The sequence below is a fragment of the Fulmarus glacialis genome, unplaced genomic scaffold (genome assembly GCF_000690835.1).
Source record: "Fulmarus glacialis isolate BGI_N327 unplaced genomic scaffold, ASM69083v1 scaffold16115, whole genome shotgun sequence".
Taxonomy (NCBI): Eukaryota; Metazoa; Chordata; class Aves; order Procellariiformes; family Procellariidae; genus Fulmarus; species Fulmarus glacialis.
Genome location: NW_009211310.1, coordinates 6,424 through 18,113, shown reverse-complemented (window position 1 = coordinate 18,113; position 11,690 = coordinate 6,424). Strand labels below are relative to the sequence as shown.

Below are 11,690 nucleotides of genomic sequence, written 5' to 3'. Positions count from 1 at the left end.
CGGGTGATGAAAGTGTGTTTGATCACAGAGGCTGTATTTGGGTGAGTTTGTTCTGTTTCTTCTTCATACCCAGAGAGGAGAGGAAGGGGGGTGGAACAGATGTCCGGCATGGTGCTATGAAAGACTATTAGAGTCCAGCGCATAGGCTTGTGGACAGATGATTCTTGGGGTCTCTTGCTGCACAGATAGATGTACCCAATCTGGGTTTTTCTCTTAATAATAATAAGCAGCAGTGTTGATGCAGTCATGGCCAGCTCACTCTGAAACCTGTTCCCCTCAGACATCAGTGCCTTTTACTAGAGCCGCCTTCCCTAAAGCAATGATGCTGCAGTAACACTGCTCTGATACTGAACGTGAAACAGTTGGGAGACTCTTAAAGGTATGCATGGGGCAAGAAAGCAGTCGCAGTTGGGTTGCGAGCACTCGGCTGGGTGACAGGTTGCTGGGGAGAGAGCTGAGAGGCTCGGGAACATTACCGAAAAAAGGCTGTTTGCTTTCAGGTGCAGAGAAGAGTTCGGTAAGCACCTAAGCACAGACACCTTTACTTTCACATTTTTTATCTATTCTAACCTAATGTGTAGTTCTTATTAAACAAGTGCAATTATCCTGGAGAAGAGACAAAGGAGTACATGGATTTTATTTTTTATTTTGAGTAAAGTTATCTCTGAAAATTTCCGAGTTTGTGAAAAAAGGGCCTCCTTTTTGAAGAAAGGGTGCTTTTTAGATGTTTCCATCTTTTAATCAAATGTTATTGTTTCCTAGGAAATTCAACTCAGTCTTATTAAGCTCAGTGTTATGTTTTCTAGGAAACTTAGAATTTCAGTATTATTATTATAAACAGTAAACATTATACAAATTAACATTCTAAAAAAATCTTGTAATTAATAGTTTCAGTTTATTTACATATAGTAGACATTATATAAATCGACATTCTAAAAAAAGAATAATATCTAGTAATTAATATTTTTAGTTAGAACTCATGCACCTCCATTGGGGTTTTTCCATAAACAAGTGAATAAAGATAAAAATGCATTTTTTAATGAAATTTAGTTTGAAAAGGTATCAGATTAAATGTCTGTGTTTTTAATAATAGCTTGGTGTCACCTCCATGTTACAATGTAAAATGATAAAGCCATGTAAAATGTTGTGGAAAAGGGTTGTGTGGGAAAGAACAATTTCAAAAGAGAGTTAAATCAGGAACAACGAACATTTCATATGTGAGCATGTAGGATCTTTTTGGACATTCTCTCCATGTTTACAGCATAACAACCCATAGGACTATTTGCATGTATTTAGACTTTATATGTACTTGCATATTTCATTAAATAAAACACGCTTTAAATGTTTAATTCACCAGCTTACAAATAGCTAAACAAATGAAGTGGTACTGTTTTGGACAACTTCATATTGAAGATAATCCTTCTACAGCATTGAGGGTATGTCCCTGTCAATGCAGGAGACTTACAATGCTGTATTTTTAATATTTATTTTGATTTGATGTATTTTAATGAACATTAAAGAAAGTGAGTCATGGTCTAGGAGAGTACCAAAAAAAGCAAAAGGGCAAAAAGTACAGTGAGCTTAAATCACTTCAATAATTCATAGTAGTTGCTTTTATAGCCTTTAGCAGATGTGTCATCCCACCAAAGCCCAGCCTCATGATTGATATCAGTCCCATGAGAAGGAGAAACTGGTAGCTCAGTCAATCAGTATCACCCTCAGTTAAAAACTAAATCTATATTTATTTGTTGTTAAGTGGAGAATAGCTTTCTTATCTACTTCAGTTTGTGGAGATTCACTGAAAACAAAGTATTCTAATTCCTATATATTTTTCTCAAACCAGCAGTGGTAAAAACAGTGGTATCGGCTTGGCCATAGAACAGAACATGATGAAAATTTAAGACCCTTTAATTTTGTTTTCCAGGCAGCAGCAAAGCATCACCACAGTGTCCTCTCCATCTGTACTCCACGAAGTGAGTGCTCATGCCAAGTGCTGTAATTTACAGACTGTGTTTTGCTGAACAGCCATTTTGTGCAGACTTCTGTCACCTTAAAAAATATTTGCCTTAAGCCCATCCACCTGTTCCCTTGCACATCTCTGTCCCAATGAAGTAACTGGTTCTTAATCTTGTTAGATATGGAGTGAAAGAAGGTTTGAGGTACTGTGCACTGTACTTTCATACCCCTGTGAATCCAAACCTTATCAGTTTGAATATTGTTGTATTTATGAGTGACCACAGAGGAATATGTTGAAATGTCAGAGGTTTCCCATGACACTCGCTTGTTTGGCAAACTCAAAATGAAACATGAAAAATCATAGTGTTGATTTTATTTTATTTTTTTAACTTACACATATTTTCCACAGTCTTAAAGTCCCCATGCATTTAGGTAACTTAATATTAATAGCTCATATCGGGAGCTGTATACTGAAACAAACTTTTGCCCCATTCTAGTCACTTCTGAGTTCTCAAAAATATTCACCATCATACTTTGGGTATTATTTTATCAAAATGTCTAGAAATGTTCTACATGTGCTCTAGAAGATCATGTACAGTAACTATTGCCTTAGACCTTTTGTTTTTTTGTTCTGAATAGACATTATCCCCATATAGTGACAGTCCCGTCTTTCCCAACAATGGCAACATACGGACAGACTCAGTACAGCGCGGGAATCCAGCAGGCTGCTGCATACACTGCCTATCCTCCTCCGGGGCAGCCGTATGGCATACCCTCCTACAGTGAGTACTCTGACATCATGTTACCTTTGAGGACATCTGCCTCTTGCTCCTAGAAGAATATATTTGAAGTCTTAAGCTTTAGAATGAAAGGTCATTTCTGTCTTGGCAATGTTTTCTTCTTAGGCTTAGAGGAAAATCTGACTTTGTTAGGATTACTTTGAGCTATCTATCAGCTCTTGATATCCTGGGTTATGGTCTTCCAAACTAGGTAAGTTTGGAGCCAGTCAGCAGTAGGATATGAGGCAGCATGAGAAACTCAGATTCAGTAGGATGTGCCACTTAGGAGTAGTAGCTGGTGAGTGTTCCCATGTCTCACTGCCAAGACAAAGTCCCTTGCAGTAAATATGATATTTAGGTAAACTACATTTTGCCTTCCTTGATTCTTCCTGGGGTTTCAATGATACAAGCTACTTTAAGGAAAACTTTTTGTATATTATTATGGAAGAACCAAGACACAGGGCAGAATAAGACACGGGTGAAATGATACAGAGTACTTTGGTTTTGGAAGACAGTCCGTATTCAAATGGATGGTTGTTAGCTGTAGGTGCAGTAGACATTTCTAACCCCAGTCAGCTTTGTTCCCTGCTTTCCTGCACAGCCTTGCCAGCAGCTGTGGGGAGATGGTGCTGGGCAGGAGCAGCTGGGGAATTCAGGCAGGGGACTAACTAAACTAAAAGCACTCCTCTCAGGGGAATGCCTGGTAAACCAAGTGTTAAGAGCGTCCTCAAACTCTGCATGGAAATACTGAGCTCTTGAGGGAGCTGGGAAGTTCTTTCCACTCCTGAAGACCAAAGAGAGATTACTCTTGCTTAGGTACAGCTCTCTAACATAAAGCTTTGGGCCCCTTATTCCCAGCTGATCCTGTGAGTGCTGTGTCTTGCAGCATTAAAATGGCTTCACAGTTCTGTTTCCGCTCCTGGTTTCTCTTGTGCTCTTAAACACCTTCATTTGCTTGGCAAATACAGTATCCCTTCCCAACAAGAAACTTTTATACAGCCATTGACAAGGCTTTTACTGAAGGGGAATTTAATGCAATGGTCAGGGAGGCCAGGGAAATGGGCTTTGCAGAGCTGAAGCTCTACCAGGATGAGAGGAATGTTTTGAGACCCTTTCCTGGAGCTACTTATGTGTTTGCATCAGCTGGCTGATTTCCAAGGCAAACTCTGAACAGTTGTCCTGTTAGAGCAGGTGAAAGTAGAGCCATTTGCTACTGCCTAGAGTCTTTAGGGCATACATGTGTCAGGCCCATATGCTGCTTATAAATCCTGTGGATGACCTCTTAGCATCCTTGAACAGTGATTTGCCTCCCCCAGCCCATATACCCTCTCTAAGATACTCAGCACAGCATATGAAAAACTCCACCTGGCTGACAACCAAGAACAATGAAGCAGTATTGTTTTTAGGCACAAAAATAAAACTCCGCCGGCTTCTAGACAAAACAGAACATTGTGTGGAAATTAATTCGGTGCTAAGTTATTTTGCTGTCTAATAACAATTTTTAGACTTCCAAAAAGGCCCATTCGTTGAAGATTAATTGTAGCTGGGGTAGGTTGAATGCTCACATGTGGAGTGCTGATGTAACTGAAAAGCATGGGATGTTATGAAAAGCAGTTTCCCCGTGCACACTCACAAATCCTTTTGCTTCCCCAGCAGTAATGGAGCCAGACGCTTGCACCAACACATGTTCATTTACTGTCCAAATAAACTTCCTGCGTTTCACAATGCAGCATTGTCATCTTGTTGCTAACTTATACTCAAATTGCATTGCAGCTATTCTCACCTAAAGCTAAAAGAAGTGATTTTTATTAGAGAAAACATTATCTGGGAGAACTTATTCCCAACCTGAGCAAATGCAGACTTGTTGCTTTTAAGAGTCATTAAGCTAGAAAAGAGCATGTTTGGCGGAAGGCACATGAATTCGACTTGTCTTTTGGCAAGTTTGCCTACAAGTGCTAAAAGATGACAACAGCCTGGGAAGTGTATAAATCCAAAGCCAGAACATCAACAAGGTCTTTGTTTAGTCCCAGCACTCAGGGTGTGTCCAATGGCCGTTTTTTGTTTTGTGCAAATAGGCATGCAAAGGAGGGAAGGATCACGCCCAAAGGGTTCATAATAAGACGCACCTTTCAGCTGTTTATTTTAATAATACAGCTGTACAATCTCGGCAGCATCTCAGAATAAAATATCAACCCCTTTCACTACCAGCAAAGGTTTCATCTTGCAATGTTTAATTCAGCTATTGCTGTTTCCCCTGTAAATTGTCAGTTTAATTGCCTGATTTTTAGTAATGAAAAGATTTTTGTGGCTTCAGGGCTTACCTATTATTTCTGAACGGTATGTTATATCTAACTGAATAGATGATAATCCTCCTGTATGACTTGACAATAAATATTTTGCTACCAAAGCTGAAAATATAATGCAAGTAAAAGATAACTGTTGAGAACAGAAGTCTTGAAGTTATTTTGTTGAAGATCCTGTTGCTTTGTTAATCATTGCTTGCATCTGATAACCGTTCAGAAAGTTCATGAGTCAATGAGTTCATTTAATTCTAAAACAAAACTATTTGTTCAGAAATTGTTTTTAAAAACAATATTATTCATGGTTGTTTCCCCATCTTAGCAAAAGTTCATTCAGGTGTGGATACAGGATGTAGCTGACAAATATTATTTGTGATGAATTTACTTGACTCCATTATTTCAGAGTTTACCTGTTTGGTAATGCAGATAATTAAGAAAAAATATAAGAAAGTGTAGGAAACAGTTTATTAGGTTAAAATCTAGCTGAAAAATTGTTAATTCTTGAAGTTGCTTTTTTACACCTTTATGTGACAAACACATTCTGCTCTTGGTTCCTACTATATGCCTCAAAGGCATCAAAACAGAGGACAGCCTGAGCCATTCCCCAGGACAGAGTGGGTTTCTTAGCTACGGATCCAGCTTCAGTACCCCGACGGCTGGACAAGCACCGTACACGTACCAGATGCATGGTGAGTACAGCTTGGTGCCTTGCAGGATGTGCTCTGAGAAGTCAGAATCCTATATACCCCCATATTAGACCAATTCTTCTTCTTTTGCAATTACAATGAAAAGCTTAGGTATAAGCAGTCAGGGTAGGGAAGGAGGTAAGTCTTCATAGATCTGTTTTGCTCATCAAGGAATTAATTTCTGGCTGAGGTACTGGATTTAGCACTAGTATACCCTAGAAGAACTTCACATATGACCAATACAAGCTTTGCCTTTCTGCAGAAACTGTGTCTTCTTTTTTTTAATTAATTTTGGGACTGCATACCTGGGATGATTGTGTTAGTGTAAATTCCTAGATTCTGAGTGGAAGTAAAACAAAGGTGGTTTTACACTTCATGCAAGCAGTAATGTTAGTATTATGCTTCTGCCCTATGCTGTCCTGAACAAACTGCTCTGTGGTTAAACTGCTGTATATTCTCTCCGCTAATTTTTTTTTTAAAAAGATGATATCTTGATACTAAAAAAATATTTTTTACTGTTAAGACATAACTAATACCTGCTAAGATACATCTGCCTGTTTTAACTCCCAAAGTACCAACATCATTAATTACCCAGATATTACTGAGGTAAGGTTCAAAAGAGCAGAGCTGAAAGCAGCTGTTTTTTCCTCAAGGTTACTGAGCCAAGATTTAGTAAGTTTAGAATAACTTTTATTGTTGTCAGAATGATAACTAATTATAAAATAATCAGTTGGATTCCCTTAAGGCTTCAAAGATAGTGCCTTGTGCTCATAGTTTTATAACACTTCGTTTTGTTGTACAACCAGGAAAGCCAAAATATACTTTTATTTCTAAAAATAAAATTTAAAGTTCTTTTCCATTTGAGAAGCTGTATGAAACACCAGCTCTCAGGAGATTGAATGTTGACTTGCCAACTCCAAGAAGGTCATGAAAGGGTTTAAATCTGAATTGCCAAGAAGTGTGAAGTAAACGAAAATGGTGGAATTTCATTTGTGATTCCCTTTAGCCCATTTCTAGCATGGTATTTGATTTCTTTGAGCATTTTGGTGCTGTTGGTCAGAAACCTGAACTGCATATGGCAGATTTTCATTATTTGGCTGGTATTCCATGTGCTTTTTCCTCCAGTGTGTACTGTTCCTGATCTTCGTGAATTATGTTGATTTTTATTTATTTATTTTTTAATTTTCCTGGGACTTGCTGAGTCATTAAGCATGAATTGGAGGAGGAGTACTAAAATTTGGATGTACTCTGTGTAATCTGAATTTAAAAACACCTCTCCAGGCAATCCTGCAACGAATGATGATAAATTCTAACACAACAATAGCAGATGAGAGGAACCATAGCATAACCATTTCAGCTTTATCAATCATTTTACATGCAAGAAGAATAATGAGTATATTCTGAGAAATAGATTATGTCCTTAAAATGTCACTCCATCTCTGTGCCTCCTCCTTGGGTCCCCTGGGAGTGCAGTTTCATTCCTCACCTAGAGGCCTCATATTCTGAGTCCACTTCGGTGTTTCTATTGAACTTGAGTAGTAGAAAGTAAAGATTAGATTTTGTCTTCTGCTAAACCTCAGTGCACCTGCATTTGAAAGAGCCTTGCATTAAGCATGAATTGCCATGAGTGCATGAACTGATCCAAGCGTTAAAAAAAACATTTCCAAGAGATCAAAATGCAAATATTCTTGGTGTTTCTTAGCAAATATCTTCATTACTGTCAAAGATGTGACAGTAGCACAAATGGACGTACCTCAAGTAGCTTAAAATTACCCAATTTATGTGCTGATGAATGGGAAGAGTCAGGAAGCCCATCAGCCATGCAGCCTAAACGTGCTGCACCCTTTCCTGCTGTGGCTATACATATCCAGACTCGCTAGTTTAAAAGCAGCTCAGGTACAACTGCAGCAGCTCTCCTAGCAGCAGTGCTAGTTCATCTGTACCACATGCACAAGAGCTCTCTGAGAGGCTGTTTCACTGGAAGAAGAGGGAAGGCAAATGCACACAAGGATAAAGCTCTGCCTTTGCTTTGTCCTTCCCTCAGAGATTTTCCAAGGGTTGGAAAACCAAAGAGAAATTGCGTGGCTTTCCCAAGTTCTCGTAGAAGCCATGGAAGGGGAGAGAGATCAAGTCTCTCACTTCGCTTTTTGATATTGTAGGGAGTCTTTTTTAAAACCTCTAGGCAAAATGCCCTTTTGTGTCATTACACTTAGCTATGCCCTTTGCAAAACCGTCAATTCTCTCAATTTTTCTCTGTGAAAGGTAGACAGACACATCCACTTCTATTTTAAGTCTGAGAGCAAATAAAATCCTAAACAGTTATGAAAGCTGGGAAACAAGGTAAAACCCATTTTATTCTAGAAACTATTTAAGAAAGCTGAAGGCTGAGAGGTGACCCTCTGCTGAGACTTCATGTGCTAGTTCTGTCAGAGCACATATCTCTAACACTAAGGTGGTTTTGTGGCTTGAATCCCTCAGGGGACATGCTGGAGACACCTGGGTTGAACGTGGCACAAAAAAAAAACCCCAAAAAACCATAGCCTATGTTTTTCTTCTGTCACCTTGACTCCTACAAGCTTCATCTGTCCTGCTCCTAACAGGAGTTCAGTTCGTGGCTTCTGTTTTGTTCCTTGAACATACCGATCTTGTCTTGAGATTGTGTTACACTGTCAGTAGTAGAAGTCCTCTCTTTTTAGTAAAACTGTGGCTTGAAGTTACCAGCAATTGTAGGTACTGGAGAGTCACAGCTTTGTCTGTAGGCTGAAGTGCCAGGTCTGTGCTCTCCCGGAGTAATAGCAGCCATGCTGCCTCCTGACTAACTGCTATATAGTTAGATACTGATGGCTGTAACACCACTATTGACAAAGTATTGGCATTTTCTTTTGCTGCCTTGGAAGATCGGTGTATTCCTGTCAAGGTTTCTGTTGGGTTTTGTTTCGCCAGAACACAGCTTCCACAGGTGCTTGGTGTCAGCTTAGAAGCATCTGAGCTGTTTGAGAAGGCAAACTCTTGACTCAGTGGGACTCAAGTTTTTAAGATGGCCCCTTTGTTCCATCAAGAGGTTTAGACAAACAAATTTTGTGCATTAGCAGTTGAAAATGTTACACTTGCAAACAATAGTGACACAACCACGTGTTGTACCAAAACAGGCTGGGAGGAACTTCCTGCATATGTGTATGAGCATGAATGTGCCCAAAGTGCTTTCAGGTAATGTTCCTTAGGACGATGCTATGGTATTAAGTGAAATCACTTCTTTTCAGATTTTTATGTCAGGAAGAACATTTCAGCCAGCTCACTAAGCCTTTAACGCAAAAGAAAACAGAGAAAAACAGTTTCTGCAAGTGGCAGGTGCTTACTCCAAAGCAAAGCGAGTAGGAGTAAATGTGTCTTCCTGTTGTAAACAAATATTTCCACCCTTCTTCTCCTTGCTCATGAGAGGAACAGTCTGAAGCTCCCTGACCGTACGGTTTATTTACCTTGCTGAGTGCTAGTGAAAGGTTTGAGTGAGAAGCCAGGAGCCTTCCTGTGCTGAGTGCTACCGAGGAATGTGTGCTCAGTGCTTTCCCACGCCACAGCACTTGGGGGCGGGGAAGCGATCGCACTTCTCCCTAACGCGAGCAAACAATTCTCCATGCTGCCCAGCTCCAGGACCATTGAGACTTTCGCTAAGTTCACATCAGTCCTTTTGGTCACCCCGTTGCTGACCCAGGCAGGGACTCTGGGTGATGGGCTAAACCAGCTGAAAAGAGCAAATTTGTATTTACATGTTTTTATAAAATCAAATTTCAGGGGGACTTTAAGAGTCAAGCTCTTAACCCCTACTTCAAGGACAAAATGTTTATTGCACTGCGTTGAAAAAGAGATCTTGAAGAGGGTGACTTCCGGGGGATCCGCAAGGAAAGGTATCTCCAGGAGAATATGCTGCTTACTTTTGTATTTTAAAGTGTGAGCAAAAAATCATTTTCTTAAGCTAAGCTCTGCACGTATTGTAAGATGGTAATAGCTCAACTGCATAAGTGAAATAACTTTGGTATTGTTTGCCTCCATTGAGAACCAGCTCCCAGAGCAACATAGTGAAGTCATCTGCAGGCGGGCGTGGGTGGTCAGACTATGAATCTTGAGCAGATTGTGCAGCCTGTGCGATTCCTCCTCACTGTCCCCTCATTGATGAGTTACATGGTCCAGCCAGCAAATAGGCACCCATCATAGGTGTGTTATGCCAATCACCAAGAAATAAATGACCTCTTGGTTGACAAATACTTTGTCTCAGAGGGCTCTAAGACAAATGTTCTCCTTTACTAAGTGCCAACGTAGTTGGTACTGGTTTGTTTGCTGTCATGTTTCTTTGGTACCAGCATTAACTCTGGCTGGGATACATGTGTCGGGTTGCAGCCTCACCTTCCTGGTGGCTGTTGTCAGTAACGTAGTACTTCTGAAGCCAAATTCTGCTCTCATTTAAGTCCGTTCGTGTTCATTACAAACACAGATGATGCAGGTGTAATGGAGTAGCATTCAGCTTTTCATCTTTAATTCCAATTATCAACTGTATCCTGGTTCTTGAGCAAGAACAGAGTCCACTAAAAAGCAAGAATGAGGATAGAACGTTCTTTTGGTCATTAAGCATGTAAAAAAAAAACAACCCTATTTTACAGCCAGCCAGAAGGGGAAATCTATTTTCATGCTTCCCTGGCATGAAAATAAATTAAATGTGGAAGGGTTTATAAGCTAAATAGCTAATGTAGTATGTCACACACATATATAAATATAAAAGACGAGATTGGCAAGTTCCATAGCTCATAAAAATGACTTGAAATTATATCACAGAGGTACTATAGATTGAAATAATTATTTTAATTGCCATGTAACAGTGGATATGATAATGTATCATCAGACTTTGAGTAACATTCAAATAGACTGGAATCTGCTATTCACTTATTTACTCTGAAGGAGTGACTTTTTTTTTTTTAACCAGTGCTCTATACAGTGTTGTTTCGTGTCATTTTTGTATTTACAAAATTAATTTGTTTCATAATGAAGTGAAGATATTTGAAATATGCATGTGACCAATCTGGGGATGCCACTCATTTTTACAGTCATGGATCGGAACAGGAGACAACAGCTTACGTTAGATTTTTGTCTTTAAAGTGATAAATTTGTAATGCTGGTAAAGAAATGTCGCTTCAAGGTCTGTGCCATTTCATGTAAGTGTACAATTACAGCACCAAATCCCCAAACAAGATCCTAGGCTAGATGTTAGAAGTATATTGTGCTTTTTAGCATACATTTTTCTAAGTTTACATTTTCTGGCAATTAGCAGTTCAGTGATTTGCTCAGACTTTTGGTAAAATTACTATTCAGTAATGAAATTGAACATAAGACACAAAGATTATATTCAACTTCTGCCCCAGAGAGCTTACCATCTTAAGTGGCAATTGAGGAAACTGCTTGTTGTTGCTGAGGGTGGGGGAGAAATCTTTGGAATATAAGAAACTTACCATTTAATGAGCAACGTAAAATACAAAGAGAAAACTGTGCCAGCACATTAGCTAACATAGAAAACCATCAGCTATGCAGAGAGAGCAATAGCAGCCAGCTTATAGAGCATTTCCTGTGGTCGCATGAGCATGTGTTACCCCTTTATTGCACATCAGGCCATCTCTTCTCAGCTTGTCATTAATTCCTACACAATGCCTTGCTCTTCAGTTATTATTGCTAAAATGACAGCTGGTATGAAACTATGAAGTTGCACAACAGTTAAAACTGTGGCCAAAGACCACTGTGGATACTGTCGTTGGGCAGGAGAAGATTTGACCACTTTTTTTTTTTTTTTTTTTTTTTAAATATCCAAATCTATCTACCCACAAAATACTTTTTACATTACAAAGGAAAATTCAGTTATGTAACAGGGATAACTTCTTTGCCAAGGAATTGGAAAGCAGCATTGAGTTCAGTACGGACATAAATTTGGG

General features: G+C 39.3%; 1 protein-coding gene across 1 annotated transcript in view; it reads left to right on the top strand.

Annotated features, from left to right (window-relative positions):
- Window positions 1-5,724, top strand: part of LOC104076592 (eyes absent homolog 2-like) — a gene marked incomplete at both ends in the record, with an annotated part of 8,384 nt that extends 2,660 nt beyond the window's left edge. The window contains 3 exons of the mRNA XM_009577510.1: window positions 1,925-1,973; window positions 2,596-2,738; window positions 5,608-5,724. Of these exons, the coding sequence (XP_009575805.1) occupies window positions 1,925-1,973; window positions 2,596-2,738; window positions 5,608-5,724 (309 nt within the window). The remainder of the gene's footprint in view (window positions 1-1,924; window positions 1,974-2,595; window positions 2,739-5,607) is intronic.
- Between the last annotated feature and the right edge of the window lie 5,966 nt (window positions 5,725-11,690).